This window comes from Gopherus evgoodei, chromosome 16 (assembly GCF_007399415.2).
Source record: "Gopherus evgoodei ecotype Sinaloan lineage chromosome 16, rGopEvg1_v1.p, whole genome shotgun sequence".
Taxonomy (NCBI): Eukaryota; Metazoa; Chordata; order Testudines; family Testudinidae; genus Gopherus; species Gopherus evgoodei.
In genome coordinates, this window is record NC_044337.1 from 9,936,334 (window position 1) to 9,957,385 (window position 21,052).

Genomic DNA, 21,052 nt, shown 5'->3' on the forward strand with positions numbered 1-21,052 from the left:
CCTCAGGGATCGGTTATGGGACCAATCTTATTTCATCTTTTTATTACTGACCTTGGCACAAAAAGTGGGAATGTGCTAATAAAGTTTGTGTATGACACAAAGCTGGGAGGTATTGCCAATACAGAGGACTGGGATATCATACAGGAAGATCTGGATGACCTTGTAAACTGGAGTAATAGTAATAGGATGAAATTTAATAGTGAAAAGCGCAAGGTCATGCATTTAGAGATTAATAACAAGAGATACTGTTATAAGCTGGGGAGGCATCAGTTGGAAGTAACAGAGGAGGAGAAGGACCTCAGAGTATTGGTTGATCACAGGATGACTATGAGCGGCCAATGTGATATGACTGTGAAAAAAGCTAATGCGATCTTGGGATGCATCAGGCGAGGTATTTCCAGTAGAGATAAAGAGGTGTTAGAACTGTTATAAAAGTACACGTTATACAAGGAGACCTCACCTGGAATACTGTGTTCAGTTCTGGTCTCCCACGTTTAAGAAAGATGAATTCAAACTGGAACAGGTACAGAGAAGGGCTACTAGGTGATCCGAGGAATGGAAAACCTGTCTTATGGAAGGAGACTCAAAGAGCTCGGCTTGTTTCTCCTAACCAAAAGAAGGCTGAGGGGAGATATGATTGCTCTTTATAAATATATCAGAGGAATAAATACCAGGGAGGGAGAGGAAATATTTAAACTCAGTACCAATGTGGACAGAAGAACAAATGGATATAAACTGGCTATCAGGAAGTTTAGACTTGAAATTAGATGAAGGTTTCTAATCATTAGAGGAGTGAAGTTCTGGAACAGCCTTCCAAGGAGAGTAGTGGGGGCAAAAGACATATCTGGCTTCAAGACTTAAGCCTGATAAGTGTATGGAGGGGATGGTATAATGGGATAACCTAATTTTGGCAATTAATTCATCTTTGACTACTAGCGGTAAATATGCCCAATGGCTTGTGATGGATGTTAGATGGGGTGGGATCTGAGTTACTACAGAGAATTCTTTCCTGGTTGCCTGGCTGGTGAGTGTTGCCCACATGCTCAGGGTTTAGCTGATTGCCATATTTGCGGTCAGGAAGGAATTTTCCTCCTGGGCAGATTGGCAGAAGCCCTGGAGTTTTTTCGCCTTCCTCTGCAGCGTGGGGCATGGGTCACTTGCTGGAAGGTTCTCTGCACCTTGAAGTCTTTAAACCACGATTTGAGGACTTCAACGGCTCAGACACAGGTTTGATACAGGAGTGGGTGGGTGAGATTCTGTGGCCTGTGTTGAGCAGGAGGTCAGACTAGATGATCATAATGGTCCCTTCTGACCTTAAAGTTTATGATTCTATGATACTTTTCCTACTCCTGCGGGCACAACCTGGCTGATGTCAGCTGGGCTGTGTCAGCACGAAAGAAGGCTGGATTGACCCTGTGCAAACTGTTAAGATCAGGACCCCCCTGCTCCTGGCCTGAGGGTTCTATTCCGAGCTCTGTCACTGACTTGCTGCGTGACCTTAAACAAGTCCTGTCCCTCCTTCTGCTTCCCCCCACCCTTTACTCTGTTTTGTCTATTTGAGTTTCAAGTTCTTCAGGGCAGAGGCTGTCTCTTACTATGCTGAGTGCATGCCTAGCACAACAGAGCCCCGGTCTTAACTGGGACCTCTAAGTGTCACCTTAATAAAAATAATAACAGGGAGCTATGATGTCAAATGCCTATCTCCTAGGGCACTTTCCAATGTGCACAGCAGGACCGGGTGTGAACTTCACCTGATGCTCTGAAATTCCTTCCAGCTACCCAGGGTTGTCACACACACACACACACACACACACACACACACACACACACACACACACACACACACACACACACACACACACACCCGTGCAAAGGGACTTGGAGTCTTCATTGCACGTACTAAGGATTATCCCCTTTGCAACAATCCTGTGTCAGCACAACCGTGCCCTGGGGAGTGCACCCATCCACTGAGAATCCCGACCTACAGCTCAACGACTCAAGAGACCTCACACTTACCTAACCGGGCTAAGGAAAAAGAATCCTATGGCAGCTACAAGCCTGTCCTCTAACAGGAGAACAAAGGGTCACCGGAGGACAGTGGCAGCAGGTAAATTTAGAACAAATCCGCTCGATTGCTCCATTGAGAGCCTGAAGCCAGCCTGGTTTTAGTACAAAATCGCTACATAAAGCCCATGTTATTTTTTTTTTTGGGGGGTGGGGGGCATAAAAAGCTGGTGCCCAAGGAGCCTCCTCCATTTACCTGCACCTGGGGACCGGCTCAGTGCAGCTGGAGATAAGACACAGTGTGCACAGCTGGCTCTATCATTGGAGCCAGAGAAGCTGGGAGGGGCAGGGTGAGGGTGGCATGAGCCAGCAGAGCTGGCAAGGCACTGATAGCAGTGCATGCAGCACTCTCTCTTGCGGTGGTGGAGCTGCTTCTCAGCCTTCCTCCCCAGGAGGAATGTAGTTTGATCCAGCCTGCACTGCCCTTGGGACTCCTGCCCACCACCCTCCAGCATCAGATGTGGCTTTAAACCACAATCCAGCTGCTTTGTTTCAAAATACTTTAAATGTCTCCTGAATGCTGGGAATTGCACCTGATGTGTCACAAGTCCCCAGGAGAAGGACCCCAGATGCTCCTCCCACCTGTTAGCTCCTCCTCACATCATCGCTGCTTGGGTTTTTGCTAGTTATAGGGCCAGTTAAGGGCCTCGGCCAGGGTTTGAGTTGGTGCAGATCAAGGGTGAACTGAGCCCTCTATGTGGGCACCAGCTTTTTATGCCAAATAATAATTAAAAAACACCCCATGACTATTGCTGAGGGCCTGTGTGATGCTGGCAGACCAGGTGCCCGCTCATGCCAAGGTCCCTATGCCTCACCTGAACGCTGACAAATGCATATCGGGAAACCGGTCAGCTCACCTGTGTATTAGAATTGTTAAAATAGGTATTAGAGTTATGAAAATGTGTTTGGTGTTTAGACTTTATGAAATGCTTGTGAGTTGCTTGCCTGTACTAATCTCACTTATAAAATCCCTATCCCATGCCACAAAGTAATATTTAAGAGTTTGCTCTGTAAATGTAAAAGTGATTGCTCTGAAACTGTAAACCCCCACGGTCTGGAAGAAGCATTCCTAAGAGTGAAATGCTAGTTTACCACAGGAGGTGTTATTCTCTGCCCAACAAAAGGCAGCCCATAGACACCAGGCAAACCATTGTGGAACATCCGAGGACAAAACTGTGTGTTAATTTCTTGGACTTTAAGAGAGCAAGACTAAAGCAGATAAATATACACATACAAATGAATTACAGCCTTAGGTTCCAAAAGGTTATAGAGGCTTCTGTAATATACAAGTGCTATATGTATATGCTGTAGGACTAACCCATGCTAAGCAGCTGGAGATCCCTTGCTTATACTTAGAAAACCTGACCCTCCTAAAGCTCAAGCAGCATAGAGATAGTTTCTTTTTGTCAGGGATTTTTATTTTTATTCCCTTCCCCCAGAGTTCAAGCTGATGGGATGAGCCCACATGCATGTCTTCTCTTCATGATGGTGGGGGCGGGAGAAGAAATCAATTGACAAGTCCTCATCTGTAAAATAGAGATAATTACCTCCCAGGTGCTGAGGATTGATTTATGAACGTCTGTAAAGTGCTTTGAGATCTTCCTATGGCACATAAAAGCATAAGAACGGCCACACTGGCTCAGACCAATGGTCCATTTAGCCCAGTATCCTGTCTCTAACAGTGGCTGATGCCAGGTGTTTCAGAGGGAATGAACAGAACAGAGCAATTTTGAGTGATTCATCTCTGTCACCAGGCCCAGCTTCTGGGAGTTGGAGGTTTGGGGACAACCAGAGGATGGAACTGTGTCCCTGCCCGTTTTGGCTAACAGTCATTGATGGAGCTATCTTCCATGAACTCATTGAATTCTTTTCTGAACCTCGTTATACTTTTGGCCTTCACAATGACCTTTGGCAATGAGTTCTACGAGCTGACTGTGCATTGTATGAAGTACATCCTTATGACTGTTTTGAACCTGCTGCCTGTTAATTTCACCGGGTGACCCCTAGTTCTTGTGTTATGCAAAGGGATAAATAACACTTCTCTAGTCACATTTTCCACAAAATTCATGATTCTAGAGACCTCTTTCATATCCCCCATTGGCTGTCTCTTTTCTAAGCTGAACTGTCCTCATCTTTTTAACCTCTCCTCCTATGAAGCTATAGAAGCGCAAGGCATCATTACTCGTCTCAGATGAGTGCATGTGCATCAGACCCCTCTCATCACCCCTTCGCTGATGTCCGGGGACTCCACCCGTGACGACTGCAGGAGGGCTATTAAGCTTCACTGGGGGATGATCATTGTGCAAACGGGAAGCTCTTTTCTGGAGAGGCCCCATTTATTCTGCCTTCTCTTGACAGAGTATCCTCTGGATCCACATGAGCCTGAGAGAAGGTTTGTGCCATTCAGCTTTGGCACACTGCCCACAATTCAATCTGCTCCTGCTGCCGCTCCTGTTCCTTATATTGACACTGAAAAACCCTCTCTCCTTCCTCCGGGGATGAGATCATCTATAATTTAAAGGGGAGGGGGAACAGCGAGAGAGAAATAAGACAGTGTAAGCGCCCTCAGCCTCTATTTACCGAGCATCTCAAGGACAAGCTTTATCTGACTTACGGGAACCTGGGTGATTTGTAACAAGTAGATTAGATCACAGTACCCAAATTTCTGAGCTGGACTGAGGCACTGGAGGGTGTGTGCGTCATAGGTCAAACTTAACACAATCACAGAGTCTGGAGCTGGAGAGACAGTGGATTCAGACTGTTCCAGTCGGGGGGATCTCCACCCAGCTTCCAGAAAGGGGACTGTCCCTAGCATTAGATTGCCCAGAGGTGACGATCCAGAAGTAAGAGCTTCCTGCGCTTATGATCTGCGGGGCTTGTGGACCAGGACATGGAGGATATGTCTACACTGTCTTAAAACACCCACAGTTAACTCATGTCAGCTGTTCTCAAACTCACTGCAGTTTTAGAGCCCTGCAGCCCGAGTCCCGCAGACCCAGGTCAGCTGAGATGGGCCAGGCAAGGGTGTTTTATTGCAGTGTAGACATACATGTAGCCATAGCAGAAAACTGCTGTGAGGAGGCCCAGGAAGGCCTGACAAATGCTGAAAGGGAGAAGCTGTTACCAGCAGGAGGTCTTTGCTCTTTGTTAGCTGGGAGCTTCTCCCAGCAAGGAAAGCTCCCAGAACTGGTTTCCTGTTTGTCATTGGCACGACACTGAGGAAGCTCAAACAGCTGGATACTATCTGGCAAGCGTAGGGGACATTGCTGTGAGGAAGCTCCTGCTGGGGGAATGTTCATTATCCTTGGCAGGACACTATTTGATGGATATTCACATGGTGGCAGCCGCAGATGGCAAATGCTGGGCACTGCTGTGAGGATGCAACAAATGTTGCTGGTATATTTGTGGTCACTGGCAGGCCAGGGATGTGAGGGTGCTCAGAGGTGATGGCCAAAACCAAGCTGCCCAGGAAGGTAGGATGTGAAAGAAGGCCCACCAGCACCCAGTAACGCAACAATCACCCCCATCCTGCCAACGCACAGCAACACAACACCATGCCTGCCAGGACAGTAACACAACACTCACACCTGCCAAAGCACAGCAACACAACCACCCCCACGCCCGCCAACGCACAGCAACACAACCCCACACCTGCCAGAACATAGTAACGGCAACCCTCATTATCTGGCCTGCAGTGTGAGTGTTATAAACAGTGTCAGGCTGCCCTGCAGTGCCCAAGGCATGAGCAGACTACTCAAAACTGGGGCACAAACCCCAAATTGGCTGTGAGTTCTGCATTTAGATTTCACCAACCAAGTATCAAGTGTAAACTCCTCAAGTGCCATAACAGCCTTAATACGGAGTTACAGACAGTCCACTTGTGTACACCGATCTGTCTTGCCACCCAGGTGAGCCTACCTTTGGGATGGATAGTCCCTTACACCAAGCCTCACGGCAATATTCAGATTACTCCCGGTCCCAAAGGACCAGTCACTTCTTCACGTCAATTGCATCAGAGATTCTATACTAAAAACAATGCTTGTGGCCAATCCAACAATAAATTAATTACAATTTTTTTTAACTAAGAAAAAGAAAAGAGTTATCTACAATGTTAGAGTGGGTAAACATACACACACACACACAAGTTATAGTCTTATGTTTCAAAAAGGAATAGAAGCTTCTATGACAAGCAAGCTCTAGACATCCTTTAGAGCTAACCCAGGCTAAACACTAGGGATCTTTTGCTTATGCCTAGTAATCTTTGCCCCCCCATGTCCAAGTGGCATGAAAATACAGTTTTTCCTCCCATCCACCAGTACTAGGGTCATTTATAAATCCAAGCCATCCCACTGGTGTCCTGTCCCTACATCTGCTGTCCTGTCCCTACATCTCTGAACTGTGGTTGAGGGAGTGAGGAGAACCTTCCTCATGGTGAAATTGACCGCTGTGTAGAGGGGCTGCAAAAGGCCTAAGCACCCACGTCTGCCCTAGATTGAGGGCTTAGGTGGGACTTAACTGATACATGGACCTGCACTGACCCCTGTGCGGGAGGGCAACTGCACCATTCACCCCTTCTTAGATTGTAAACTTGCGGGGGGGAGGGAGAGAAAATATTGTTCCCATGTGCTTGGCCACTGTCTAGTATAAACAGGGCCTTGATTCAGACTGAGTTGTCCAGTGACTACCACAATGCACATAGAATCATAGAACTGGAAGGGACCTCAAGAGGTGATCTAGTCCAGTCCCCTGCACTTGTGGCAGGACTAAGTATTATCTAGACCATCCCTGACAGGTGTTTGTCTACCCTGCTCTCAAAAATCCCCAATGTTGGAGATTCCACAACCTCTCTAGGCAATTTATTCCAGTGCTTAACCACCCTGACAGGAAGTTTTTCCTTACATCCAACCTAAACCTCCCTGGCTGCAATTTAAACCCATTGCTCCTTGTCCTATCCTCAGAGGTTAAAGAGAACAATTTTCCTCACTCCTCCTTATAACAACCTTTTATGTACTTGAAAACTGTTATCATGTCCCCTCTCAGTCTTCTCTTCTCCAGATTAAGCAAACCCAGTTTTTTCAATCTTCCCTCATGAGTCATGTTTTCTAGACCTTAAATCAATTTTGTTGCTCTTCTCTGGATTTTCCTGAAATGTGGCACTCAGAACTGGACACAATAGTCCAACAGAGTTCATAGCATGCAGTATACAGGGATTAGGAGGAAGGATAGTCTTGTATTGGTTAGGGTTTTTATTCCTTTCTCCCCTTCTGCTTCGAGTTACAAACTCAGCCGATGGCGGGAAGTCCCTTGCAAGTCTCATCTTCAAGGGGCGTGAGAGATAAACAAAATCTTTGGTCCCTTTTAATGTTCCACTCTAGACCGCCTGATGTTGATGGGCCTTCCTTGTTGGGCTGGACACCACATCTTGTGTCGGAGACCAGCATTTCACACTAGATAATGCTTCTCTTCTGTCTGGTGTTGTACACGGTTACAGAGGCTTACAATGCAAAAATGCTCAAATATTACCTTCAAATATGGGATACAGAGGTTAGGAGTGAGATGCACGCATGCGGGAAATCACAAGCATTCCATGCAGTCTAAACACTAAGCACATTCTCATCATGCCTGCTTTAACAATAGTAACACACAGGTGAGCCAGATTGGTTCCATCTACGCTTTCGTCAGCGTCGAGTGGAGACCTGGGGATCCTAGCACGAGCTGGCTCCTGGCCTGTCAGCCTCACAAGTACATTTCGTTATTTTACTTTTAAACTCTTAACTAATGTGGCTATTCTTATGTGAAGCCCTAAAAATCAACCCAAATGTCCTCCCCCGATGAGGTAAACGGGAGATGAGATTAGTGGCATTACATGCAATCATCCTTTATTCCTGAACAGGGGCTGGTTAACAAGGAGGTTTTTCTTCTCCCTGACCCATGTGTCATGCAGGGAACATGCAGCCAAAGGTTTGTTCCTTTCTCCTCCTCTGAGGGGATCACAATGCTGAACTCTCCTTCTTCCAGGGGCTGGAGTTACTTGGCACGGAAGTGTGTAACGCACTGATGCTGACTGTCACAGAACTCTGAAATCCTCAGCACTGAACAGCCTGTTTGCAAAGGAGACAAGTTACGAGGACTAACAGTTTGATGCTGGGGACAGCAGCTATGGAAACAGAAGCCCACCGCACAGACAGGCTGACATGGGCAGCAGTTTCAGAGAGCAGGAGGGGCTGATTTCGAGGGGAGGTGCATGAACTATCAAGCACGTACAAAGTCCTGTAGTGGGACACCAATTTAAAAAGAATCCAAAAGTTTCCAACTCTCACTATCTTTTTGTTCTGTGTTTTGTACAGCACCTAGCACAATAGGCCCTGGTCCACAATCGGAATTCCTAGGTGCGACTGTGATACAAATAACAATATGAAGGTAGGAAACTGCTCTAACTATGCGGGAGATGTTAGGGTTCCCCTGCACAAGAGGGGCCTTATTTGTGGTTCTTCAGATGGGGATGGGATATCACATGGGCATTCAAAGCCAGGCATCTCACTTCCTAGGCTTCCACAGTGCCCAAGCCTGATCTGGAAGATGGACACAGGATCTAGCGAGTCCATTCACTCAGATTAAAAATAAGCGCCTGAGAAAAGGAGTCGGGAGGTAGATCTACAACCGCAAAAACGGGCAATGGCAGCGACCCTCAGAGTCCAGGTCAACTGACTCAGGTTCATGGGGCTCACGCTGCAAGTCTAAAAATAGCAGAGTAGATGTTCGGGCTCGGGCTGGGGTCCAGGCTGCAAGATCCTCCCCCCTTCACAGGCTGGGGGGCCCTGAACATCTGCTCTATTCTTAGCCCCCACACCATGAACTCAAGTCACTTGACCTGGGCTCCGAGACTAGCTGCTGTGGGTTTGTTTGTTTTTTTGATGGGTGGACGTACCCTGGATGGCTTAGGATTGTCAGTAGGCTCTGGAGCCTTTCACTGAGCTTGCTGGATTGAACAATCTGGCTCATGGCCACAGTGACTGTCAGGTACTCCTTGTATCCTGGAGAGAGATACGAGAGATGTGGGACTGAAGACTGTTACCATCTTCTGGCTGCTTGTGGCCTACACGAGATGGGAAAGGAGGCCCTTGGTTAGCACTGACTCGGCCTGGAGACTGAATGTCCCTCATCGATCGCAGGAGTTGCCCTGTTTGGGACAAGTGGCAGGGATACCTCACCACTTCCCGTGCCGCACCTGTTGTGCAGAGTATCAGAGGGCTCATATCACTCTCCAGGGCTGCCAGCCTGACCCTGTCCACCAGCACTAGGGCCATTCACAAAGCCAAGCCATCCCACTGGTCTCCTGTCCCTACATCTCTGAACTGTGGTTCGAGGAGTGAGAAGAACCTTCTTCATGGTGAAATTCAGCCCTATGGAGAAGATCTGCAAAAGGCCTAAGCACCCACGTCTGCCCTAGATTGAGGGCTTAGGTGGGCCTGCACTGGCCCCTGTGTACGGGGGCAATTGCATCATTCACCCCTTCTTAGACTGTAAACTTGGTGGGGGGAATACTGTTCCCATGTGCTTGCCCAATGTCTAGTATAAATAGGGTGCTGACCCTGACCAAGGCCTTGTGGCACTATCACGATGTGCATCATATACAGGGACTGGGAAGAAGGATGGTCTTGTCCTGGACTGAAACTCTGAAGTGCCTGGTTCTGCCACAGGCTGCTGTGGGACCCGGGGTACGTCACTATGCATGGGATCTTCAAAAGCAGCTCAGGGAGAATACATCTAACAGCACAGGAACTGATGGGGGTACACCTTGCCTTGAATACACTGAGGCTGGAGATCAGAATGGGGGGACCTAACCATCAGAGAAGTTAGGCTCTGGAACAGCCTTCCATCAGGAGTAGGAGTGGGGCAAAGAGCCCATCTACTTTAAAATGGAGCTTGATTCATTTCTGAACAGGATTTCATGACAGATTGCCTGCAATTACAGGGGACTAGATTTGAGGACTCAAGAGGCTCCAGTCCTCCATTCCTGCATCCCTATGTTCCATTGACTTTCCGTGAGAGCTGGGCATGGCAATCCCAGCTGTAATCTCTCAGAACCTCAGTTCTCCATCTCTAAAAGGGAGATAACAGTCCTTTCTTTCCACTCATCCTTTGTTTGCCTTGCCTAGTTAGACTGCAAGGCATTTGGGGCAGGGACTATCCTTCATTATGCACAGCACCTGGCACAATGTACCCCCCATCTCAGTTGGGCCTCTATGAACTATTGTAACAACAATGAACAATAATAATCTGGAGTCCTAGTCTGAAACAGATGGGGATTCGGACTGAAGTGGAACCAGAATAAAGAAATGAAAAGCACGTAGCACTGGGGTTCTTGCTGCTCCATTCTTCTTCCCCCTTCGGAGGTTCTTAACTTTACACTCCTTCCTCCAGAGGAGTTTTGAAGGCACAGAAAACATTTTCCAAACCTAATATTAGTTCCAGATGTTCACAGACATTTTGGTTTGTACCTCACTCTGTAAAACACATTTTCTCTCTCTTTTTTCTTAAGTGCAGAGCCTACTTTGTCTATGACATAATCTGCTAGCAGCCCTGCCAGTGCGCGCGCTCACACGCGCGTTCCCTCCTTTCGAGCAGCTCATGTTCGAACAAAGAGCATCACTCATCTACCAAGCTGTCACGCATATGGAGTTGTGAGTAATTTCCACAAACTTTAATGAACAGTTCAGGATGCGATTGCTCCATCTTCTTTTCTGGCTGCTGAGCGAAGAGTCGCTCTCTCCCCGCTGCATGGTGTTGAAAGTATGGTTTGCTTCGCATACAAATTCACCTTGGGAACAGTCCTGGTAACATCAGAGGTTTTGAGGGCTGTGTTTTTCTAAGCACCAGTAATAAGCCTTTAAAAATGTATGTAGCCAGGGAGTTGGGTAGGCAGGTATTCCCTGAGAGGCCTTCATTTCTCTCACTCCCGCCCCCCAACACCTCTGTCCTGCACACTGAGACAAGGAGAGAGCGGGGCTGGCTCCTGACCCTGCTCCTGGATGAAGAAGAGGATAAAATTATTTTTGGCTCAGGGAAAGGGCTTCTTCCACTTGCCAGCAGAATAGGAAGCCAAGGGTTTTGTCGAGATTAGACGCCGGAGCCTTTGGGGGACAGGCAGAGGGCCAGATGCCATACAGGAGCAAATCCTGCCATGCAGCCAGAGGGTGGGTTGGCACAGTGCTAGCAGAGGACATTGCCAGGAATCACAATATTAGGAGGTTATAACTCTAATTTTTCTTTTAAAAATACAGATTATCTTTCCACTCTTATAGCCTGGAGATCTCAGGAATAAACTCCAGCGGCATCAAAAGCATAGCTGTTTTCAGATGGTATGGCTGTGCTGCTAAAATAACCCTGCTCTCTCTGGGGGAAGAGGGCATGGTCAGCAGCCCTATTGACAGAAGAAGTGTGGAAAACCTCAACTTGCCCAAAAACAGAGGCATAGATTTTCCAGGGGGCTCCTGGTTTTAGGTTTTTGCTCTTGACTTTATGCAAAAGTCACTCAGACTGGTGATGGGCAGCAGTACGAGAAAGCAAGAGAAAGCGAGAGATACTCAACTGGAGGCACCCAGGGGCTCATTCTCCGAGTAGCTGAGCACCCACACGTCCAAATGAAGACAACAGGAGCTGCGGATGCTCAGCACCTTGGAAAAATCAGGCCCCTTTGTGTCTCCAGTTGGACATTCAAAAATCAAGGCATCTAAAATTAGTAGCTCCACAGGCATGGACAGAGGTTGAGGAAGAAGGAGGGAACATTTGGATACAAACAACTGAGAGAAGAGAACTCCACTGGCCATCATATACAGTCCCCAACTAAAACCCCTCCAAAGCATCATCAGTGATCTACAACCCATCCTGGACAATGATCCCACACTTTCACAGGCCTTGGGTGGCAGGCCAGTCCTCGCCCACAGACAACCTGCCAACCTGAAGCACATTCTCACCAGTACCTGCACACTACACCATAGTAACTCTAGCTCAGGAACCAATCCATGCAACAAACCTCGATGCCAACTCTGCCTACATATCTACACCAGCGACACCATCACAGGACCTAACCAGATCAGCCACACCATCACCAGTTCATTCACCTGCACGTCCACCAATGTAATATACGCCATCATATGCCAGCAATGCCCCTCTGCTATGTACATCGGCCAAACTGGACAATCCCTGCGTAAAAGGATAAATGGCCACAAATCAGATATTAGGAATGGCAATATACAAAAACCTGTAGGAGAACACTTCAACCTTCCTAGTCACACAATAGCAGATTTAAAGGTAGCCATCCTGCAGCAAATAAACTTCAGGACCAGACTTCAAAGAGAAACTGCTGAGCTTCAGTTCATCTGCAAATTTGACACCATCAGCTCAGGATTAAACACAGACTGTGAATGGCTTGCCAACTACAAAAGCAGTTTCTCCTCCCTTGGTTTTCACACCTCAACTGCTAGAACAGGGCCTCATCCTCCCTGACTGAACTAACCTCGTTATCTCTAGCCTGCTTCTTGCTTGCATATATATACTTGCCCCTGGAAATTTCCACTACATGCATCTAACGAAGTGGGTATTCACCCACGAAAGCTCATGCTCCAAAACATCTGTTAGTCTATAAGGTCCAAAGGACTCTTTGCTCTTTTGAGAGAAGAGAGAACTTTGGGGTTTGGTTTGGTTTTTTAAATGTCTGTTCGTTGCTTTGGTTTTTTGTGTTCAGAATTAGCACGATGCCCAGGAGCAGAGCGAGGGGCATGGGGCTCTCGGGAGTGATTTTCGTCGCATGTCAAACACATGGCAAAAAGAAAAGAATAATCATCATCTGTATTTCCTGCTGCAGCTGTCACACGGAGATCCAGTCACATCAAAGAAGAAACCCCGTGTTCCCTCGTCTGGCCTCACCTGACAAATGTGTGAGCAATCTAGAATCCCCATCCAAAAGGCAGCGCTTCCTTTAGCAGGTTGCTTTCCTTTTCCATTACTGGTGGGTGCCCCTCCAAGGCAAAGAACAAACCTGCCATGCTTGGAAACTGGAACCATAGCACCGGCACTGCAGTGGCACTGCGTAGCTTTGGAAATGGAAGTCAGTGACAGGGAGGGAGGGAAACTTTCTTTGAGACAGGGACTGAGGTGTAAACAAATGAGGGGCACCAATTCTGACTGCCTGCAGTGGAGGCCCCTTCAAGTGATCAGTGGCCTCGGAAGGATGCGCTGATCTTTCCTTTGACAATGAAACCCTAGCCTCTGCAGCAGAGAGGCTTAGTAATGGGGGCCATATAAATACCTGGGAGAGAAATCGAACAGGAAGAACAGATGGAACCAAAATTCCCTGCTGGTATAATATGGTGCAGTTTCCTTGGTTGCGCCAGTTTACACCAGAAGAGAATTTGGCCCATAGGTGCTCAGAAAGTTACAGAATGAATAAACCCACAGAAATCCACCCACCACTAGTAGCCAAATTCTGTTCTCGCCTGCATTTTCCTGGAAATGAATCTGGCTTGCCCCTGTTGAGCCAAGAAGGAATTGGTTCTGAATGATCACAGTGAGATAGCATCTCTGACAGAATCATCACACATTCAGAATCCCAGGTTCCTGTGACCAGGGCCAGCTCCAGGGTTTTTGCCGCCCCAAGCGGTGAAAGGAAAAAAAAAGCCGCAATCGCATTCGTGATCGGTGGCAGCTCCATTGCGCCGCTTTCTTCTTCGGCGGCAGTTTGTCAGCCGGTCCTTCCCTCCAAGAGGGACTGAGGGACCCGCTGCCCAATTGCCGCCGAAGAGCCTGACCTGCTTGCTGAGCTGGTGCCTGGAGCCAGCCCTGCCCGTGACTCATCCTCCATCAGTCATGATCAGGAGTCTTCTGCCCACTGCCCATCAGAGGCACTGGTGTGCGTGCCAGCATCCTGCCCTACACTGAAAAGCCACTTGGCTGGCTCCTGCTGAGTCTGCAACAACAGGAAAGGAAAGGCATTCTGAAGAGGAGCCTCTGCTAGTCACAAGTCTGCGGCTTGGCACACGCACACCTCTGTCCTACTCATTTGGATACAAAGGTGTGTCAAAGCGACTGTGACTGGAGCGAGGTGTTACATGGTCACAAGAGTATCCAGAGGGGCACTGAGCCTGTGCCAAAGAGAAGACAGTAGTGAGGGAACTGTCTCAGAACCAGCTGGCCTCTAGCAGTCTACGCTCACCAGCACACATGCTGTGGGAGCATCTATGCAGGCCTCATGGAGAGGCTCAACCTGTCTGATAGCACTTCAGAGTGGTGCCCACCAGTTGGGCCCGTTCGTCGCACTTCTGCAGAGCGTGGTCTAGCAATACATACACTGATGGGCCTAGCCCCTGCTAGAGCTAATGTGCGTAGCCTCTGGGAGGCGCTCAGACAGCACAGCAACGAGCATGGGATGGGTAGGCAGATAGCACCAGGAAAAACAACTGTAAACAACCCCGCCCGCATGTAAACCCCCTGGCTCGCGAGATTTGCAACACAATGTTCCAAAGAAAGAACATGTAATGTCGAGAGAGAAAAACCCACATGCACCGTGACTTTTAGCTTTCACGATTAAATGAACCCCAAATCCTCCATTAACCGCAATATAAGGAACTGAGTTGTGCCTGGTTTTCTCCCTGAGCAGAGCTAGAGCAGCAGATTTCAACACCTTTGGTGATATGTTTTAGAACACATCACTTTTAATTACTCATCCAGACCCATCAACAAGTTTCACATCCTTCCACCTTGACCTGCAGGCCCCTGAATCATGCTCTGAGTCTCAGCCAAAACATTCATGAGCCTCAGGGGACTGGGTCCAAGTTCTGTGTTTAGAGCTAAACTTCAAACCCAGGTGAGTTTCAGGTGCTGTTAGAGAAGCTTTGCACAGCTCTAACTGATGTCTCTCCATTTTCTACATTGCCCAGTTGCTACAATGGTGGGTACTTTCAAAATGCAAATAATTCCTTTGTAGTTACCCAACACTTTCTCTAATTTTTCCAAGTAACAGAATCTACAGAGACCTTCAGAAGTCACTCCCACTGCAGGAGGTTTGACACTACATTCCAGACGGCGTCTGTGCTTCGTACCCTTCTGTACAAAGCCAACAAAATCCCGAGGATGGAGCTCAGACCCACCTGCAGTCAGGGATCTCGGGCACAGAATCAGATAAGATTGCTCTGGAACTGCAGGAGCTTCTGCCCCTTGTCCTCACCTACCTGTGTAGAGGTCAGTGTCCGTGTACTCATCAACCTTCTTGTGCTGAAGGATATAATCGGAGACCTTTGTCCCAATCGCAGGCTGGACATCCAGCCACTCCAGAGAGACCACGGTGCTGGAGGGCTCTACGCTGGGGGATAAGCGCAACCTGGGCAGGGCACAAACAAGGCAGAACTCCTGGAGATCAGCTTGCACTCTGAGGAAAGCCAGCCTGTTAAAGTAGCTTCTGTACATATGCCTATGGGCTCCCTCACACATTCAGACACACTCACATGCGCACAAGAAACAAGGGGACAGTAGGAACGGGAGGGAGGAAAAACAAAAAAGGAAACTTTCAGCCAGGTGGAGTCAGATCCTGCTGTATGCTGTTCCCTCCTCCACCTGTTCCCTGAAGAGCCTTGGCCTTGTGACTTCTTCTGAATCAGCAGCTCTGGGCTATGCACGATTTGAGGGGGGCTCAACTCATCCCACCTGAAGGGCTCTCCCTCGTCTCAGTTAATACCCTCATAACTACATCCCTGCCATCTCTGATCAGCTCAGTGACCCTATGGAGAACGGATGTCCAGCAGCATGGGAGAGTGAAAGAGGAGAGCGAGAAGGTCAAACTTCCCCTCCGTGTATCTCCATGTAACCACGATGAGGTCAATGGATGGGGTATAAGTGAAGAGAGAATCTAGCCCAGGTTGTGCCTGAATGGGAGTGAAGGACTGCAAGAGTGTGCACGCCCAAGAGTGTGTACAGGTGTGTGTTTGTGAGTGAGTCTGAGCATGTGTGTGAGCAAAAGAACGAGAGGGATGAATAGGTAAAAAGTGAGAGTTAGAGAGTGTGCGTGTGTGAGAGAGAACGGGCGTGAATGTGTGAGGTGAGAGAGGGGGTCTAATTCTTCATGCTGTGTGCCTTGTATCATAGAATCATAGGACTGGAAGGGACCTTGAGAAGTCATCTAGTTCAGTCCCCTGCACTCATGGCAGGACTAAGTATTACACTATGATCATCACTGACATCAGTGCAAAGGAGAGCGTGGAATATCCGATCAGAATCACACCAACTTTGCACCCCCTTAGTAATGTAGTCGGTGACAACACAAGGTGCAGGGCTATCAACAACTGGGCTCTGAGAGTACAAGTGTGTTTGCTGAGCTCAGGATAAGAAATCAATGCCGTCTGAGGATATTGGCTTACTAAAACGATGTTCTCTTCCTAGTGGAAAGCTGGAGCCAGTCTCTCTTCCTGCTGTCTCAGCTAATTCCCCATCAGTTTGCTCCTGATTTGTTCTCACTCTGACAAGCCACAATGAATTGCACTGTAATTCCATTTCTTTTGCTGTTTTAAATCCCATTCTACAAGCTGCACTAATAAGGTGATGAAAAACAACAAAGAAAACTCCCAGGGCCACAGCCAGCCTCAGGATATCTGAAAGGCCTCAGTCACACAGCAAAATGCACTGGACTGGGGACCTGGGTTTGAATGCAGGAGCCAGGAGGCACCTGGGGGCAAAGCTGTCACCCCACAAAGCCAACAAGAAGGGGACTGAGTATGTGCTGACCACCCCACAACTTAGAAGCCATTGACCAACAGATACGTACACAGGCTGCGGGAGAGGACTGCAGTTTGGGAGTCCATTCTCGTCGAAGGCATTGAGGTCACATCTGCACCAATCCTCGATAACGTTGCCTTTCCCTGAGCACCAGTATGAGCTCATCAGGGCTCCCCTGAAGGCCTGGAAAGTTGTATTAAAAAGAAACAAACATGTAAACGCTTAAAGCTAAGGGAAATCAGCTAGTCTTTACCCTGTCCCTATGACCAATGTCAATGTCACTAGATCTGGAAAGGATGAAGGAGGGGCTCGTGGATGTGATGGGACTCCGGAGACCTGGGTTTAATTCCCAGCTCTGCCACTGACTTCCTGTGTGTCCTTGGAAAAGTCATTTAATCTCTCTGTGCTTCAGTTCCCCCATCTGTACAAGGGGGATAATGATTTTGTCTTGATTGTTTAGACTGTCCATTTCTTCCAGCAGGGCTGGTCTCTCTTTATGTGTCTGTACAGCGCCAACCACAAATGGAGTCTTTTGAGATGTAAGAGGGCCCATGTGGTCCCCTGGGACTTTATTGCAGAAGGGCAGGGATAAACCCAATTCCAACAAATCTGCGCTCCCTTAACTCTACCTGACATTTCAGCAGGATGTACTACTATTCTTTACTTCCAACTTTTAATTTCCCTTATGCTCCACCCCAGAACTGACTGCATTTCAAAGGTGAGCTGAGTGACTAAAAAGCACCCAGGGGTGATCATGCATGCTGTACTCACACACTCCTGACTCATATGAGCAGCCCAACTGAAGTGAGTGATGCTACTTGCTTGAGTAAGGATTACTCACAAGAGTAAGGATTGCAGGACTAGGTACCCTAGTATGTACGAACAGAAGAGTTTGTAAAAGCACTTTTGGGATTGCATCTGATGGAAACTATTAACAACTTTGCACTGTCATTAGCATGACAAGAAGCCTCCCTGCAGTTCCTACTACCTCAGAGGACTCATACTACAATATGAGCCCCAGGAGCAATGATGAGCCTCATGGGTCAGACTGCAGGATCAGCCGTAGATCAGTAAAGATAAAATCATTTTTAAAAAATCTAACGTCCTTTGGATCTATTCCTGATGATTGTTCACTTTTTGCTGTTCACTCAGTTTAGGACAGAGGCACAAAGTGGGTCAGTTTCACTGTTTGTTCTCATACATTAGCCCCATGAGGTTGGAGCTGAGTTGCTAATACCGCAGGGGAATACATAAAATGAAACCAGTGCCCTGGTCTAATGGTTCAGACCTGTGACTGGGTCTCATGAAACCTGGGTTGGAAAGCCAGGAGTCCCTCCCACCTGCTGTGTGACCTTACGTTGCTTCACCTCTGTTGCCCCTCCCATCCTCTCTTGGTCTTGTCTACTTAGACCGTTAGCTCTTTGGGGCAGGGGCTGCCTCCCACTATGCAAATGTACAGCACCTAGCACCCCGGCACTCCAACCTCAGTTGAGGTCTCTAAGAGATACTACAATAATGAAACCCTGACTTAACTGTAATTATTTTTTTTTAAATCTACTTCTATTAGCTTTTGCAACTCCTTTCCCAAGGTGTTAGAAGCCCTACATTTTGGACCCCAAACTACTGAGGAGGGTCCTCTATATACCTAACAGCCCTGCTGGCTTTCCCAGCTCTTATTTGACAAAACCCAAGTACTTAAAGCAGCACTATTTCAGCCCCTTCAAATCTCCGAGACTGCCAGACCGCAGCTGCCTGGCCCACACGATACGACTAATTTTAAGGGTTACACCTTAAAGATTGATATCACCCTTGGGGAGGACAGGGATGGCTTCAGCAGATTTGGTATTTAACACAACACTGTAGTAAAAACGCCTTCCTCGAACCATTTATAAAAAGAAAGGGTAAAAATAGAGCCATACGTCACACTCTATTGTTTGGGATTTAGTCAATTTCCCCAAACACGCAACCACCTTTATAACGAGGCGCCTTGAGTCACCCGAGTCTGCAATATTTCTGCTTCCAGACATTTATTAAATGTTCCCATTCAAAAAAAAAGGGGGGGGGATGAGAAAGAGCAAAAGAGAAAGAAAATATATCGTTATTCTTTAGATCCTAAGTGAAAGCCTAAAAGCGGAAAGGGTATTTTTAGGCAATTAGAGAATGTCTAGAACAGACAGATCAGATGCATGAGAATGAATTGTCCCATGTTGCAACCATACGATAATCTCTCAACCTCTGCATTACCCAGAGGGTCTGCTATAACTAATGAGACAAGGAATTCATGGAAAGGAAAAATATATAGGCAAAAAATACATCAGACCCACTTTATAACGGGGATGTGTGGGGGCCGTACTGCTGGCTTAGGTACAATGTCATAGGTGGCTGCGAGGGATGATTCTTTCTAAATGGGGCCACAGCTCGGATGAGATTTCCTAATGGTTTCAAAAGAAGAGGAGAAACTGACATATGGGTTTTAGAAAAGCATAAGGGAGCCTGAGAGAGAGAGCAGGTGGGATTGCCAGGAGGATTCAAAGGGCATGGAGCTGAGAGTACTCTCCAGCCAGGCCATGAAGGGGGAAGGAAAGACGGTAGGTCATCCTTGGCCTTTTAACTGCTCCTCCTGCTCCATGTTACGTGTCCTGCTGTTTACAGCTCCCTCTGGCCCACATGGGTGAGGGCTCCTGTCACATCTCCAGCCAAGGGGAGAGACTCAGTGAGCTTGCTGGAGTGAGCGGGGCCATGTGCAGAGCGTCAGGGAGCAGAGCACCAGGTGAAGCCGAAGAGAGAAAACACCTGAGCCACTTAACAGGAAATAGCTTCCAGCGCTCTCCGAGTTCAACGTCTGCCAGCGCCCATAAGGTAGAAGCCTGCAGACAGCTATGTCAGGCTGCCCAGGAAAGTCACCTAGGCCCAAAGCAACATCTGCCAAGCAATGTATCTCCTCTCATACTGTCACTGGGTGGCTACACTGCCCTCCTGCCACCCTGCACTGCCCCCTAATACTCCAGCACTGCCCCCTGCCCCCTCCACACGGCACACTGCCCTCCTGCCACCCCCCGCACCGCTAGGGTTGCCAAGTGTCCAGTTTTAGACCGGAATACCCGGTCGAAAAGTGTCCTGGTGGCTCTGGACAGCACTGTTGACCAGACTGTTAAAAGTCCGGTCGGCAGGGCAGCAGGGCTAAGGCAGACTTCGTACCTGGCTCTGCGCAGCTCCTGGAAGCGGCCGGCAGGTCCCTCCGGCCCTAGGGGGACGGACAACCAGAGAAGCTCTGCGCGCTGCCCCCGCCCCTCAGCTCAGCCCCTGCGTCTCCCTTTGGCTGGAAGCCGTGAGCAATGGGAGCTGCGATGGTGGCGGCTGCAGGCATGGGCAGGACGCAGAGTCCCCTGGCCCCTCCGCCAGGAGCCCCACAGAGCTAGAGCTGGCAGGCAGGAAGCCTGCCTTAGCCCCACTGCGCCACTGACCTGGAGCCGCCTAAGTAAGTGCCACCTGCCTAGAGCATGCTGCCCGCACCCCCTCCCATACCCCAACCTCCTGCCCCAACCCTGAGCCCCCTCTTGCATCCCAAACTGCTCATCCCTGGCCCCACCCAAGAGCCCACAACCCCAGCCAAAGCCCTCACCCGCTTCCACACCCCCGTCCCAGCCCAGTGAAAGTGAGTGAGGGTGGGGGAGAGCGAGTGACGGAGGAAGGGGGGATAGAGTGAGTGGGGGCAGGGCCTCAGGGAAGGGGTGGGGCAGGGGTGCTTGGTTTTGTGCGATTAGAAAGTTGGCAATCCTACGCACTGCACACTGTTTTCCTGCTATCCCCACACTGCCCTCCTGCCACCCCTGTAGCCCACAATGCCCCCTACCACCGCCGCAGCCCACACTGCCCTCCTGCCACCCCCCACATTGCCCCCTACCAGCCCCACACCACCCCCAATCACCCCCATTACCCTTTTGCCACCCCCACACCTCACACTGCCCCCTACCATCCCTGCACCCCACCCCGCTCTCCTGCCACCACCACTGAACTGCCACCATATTACCTGTCCTGTTCTCATACTGTTACTCTTCACATCTACGGCCCTTGCTCTGTCTCTACCAGCCTATACGAACACACGCCCAGGCTGCTGTCACACTGTCATCCAAAAGCCTCACAACCCCAACCTCAACTGCTGCTGCCCCCTTGCACTCTTCCCATACACACTACCCATGCGGTGCACGCCTGCCATGCCAGA

General features: G+C 48.8%; 1 protein-coding gene across 2 annotated transcripts in view; it reads right to left on the reverse strand.

Moving 5' to 3' along the window:
- The window catches only part of ASTN2 (astrotactin 2), a 639,084-nt gene that overhangs the window by 142,686 nt on the left and 475,346 nt on the right, over positions 1 to 21,052 (reverse strand). For both annotated transcript variants that reach the window (XM_030535214.1, XM_030535213.1), the window contains 2 exons: positions 16,880 to 17,013; positions 15,294 to 15,442 (listed from right to left, as the gene is read on the reverse strand). In XM_030535214.1, the coding sequence (XP_030391074.1) occupies positions 15,294 to 15,442; positions 16,880 to 17,013 (283 nt within the window). The remainder of the gene's footprint in view (positions 1 to 15,293; positions 15,443 to 16,879; positions 17,014 to 21,052) is intronic.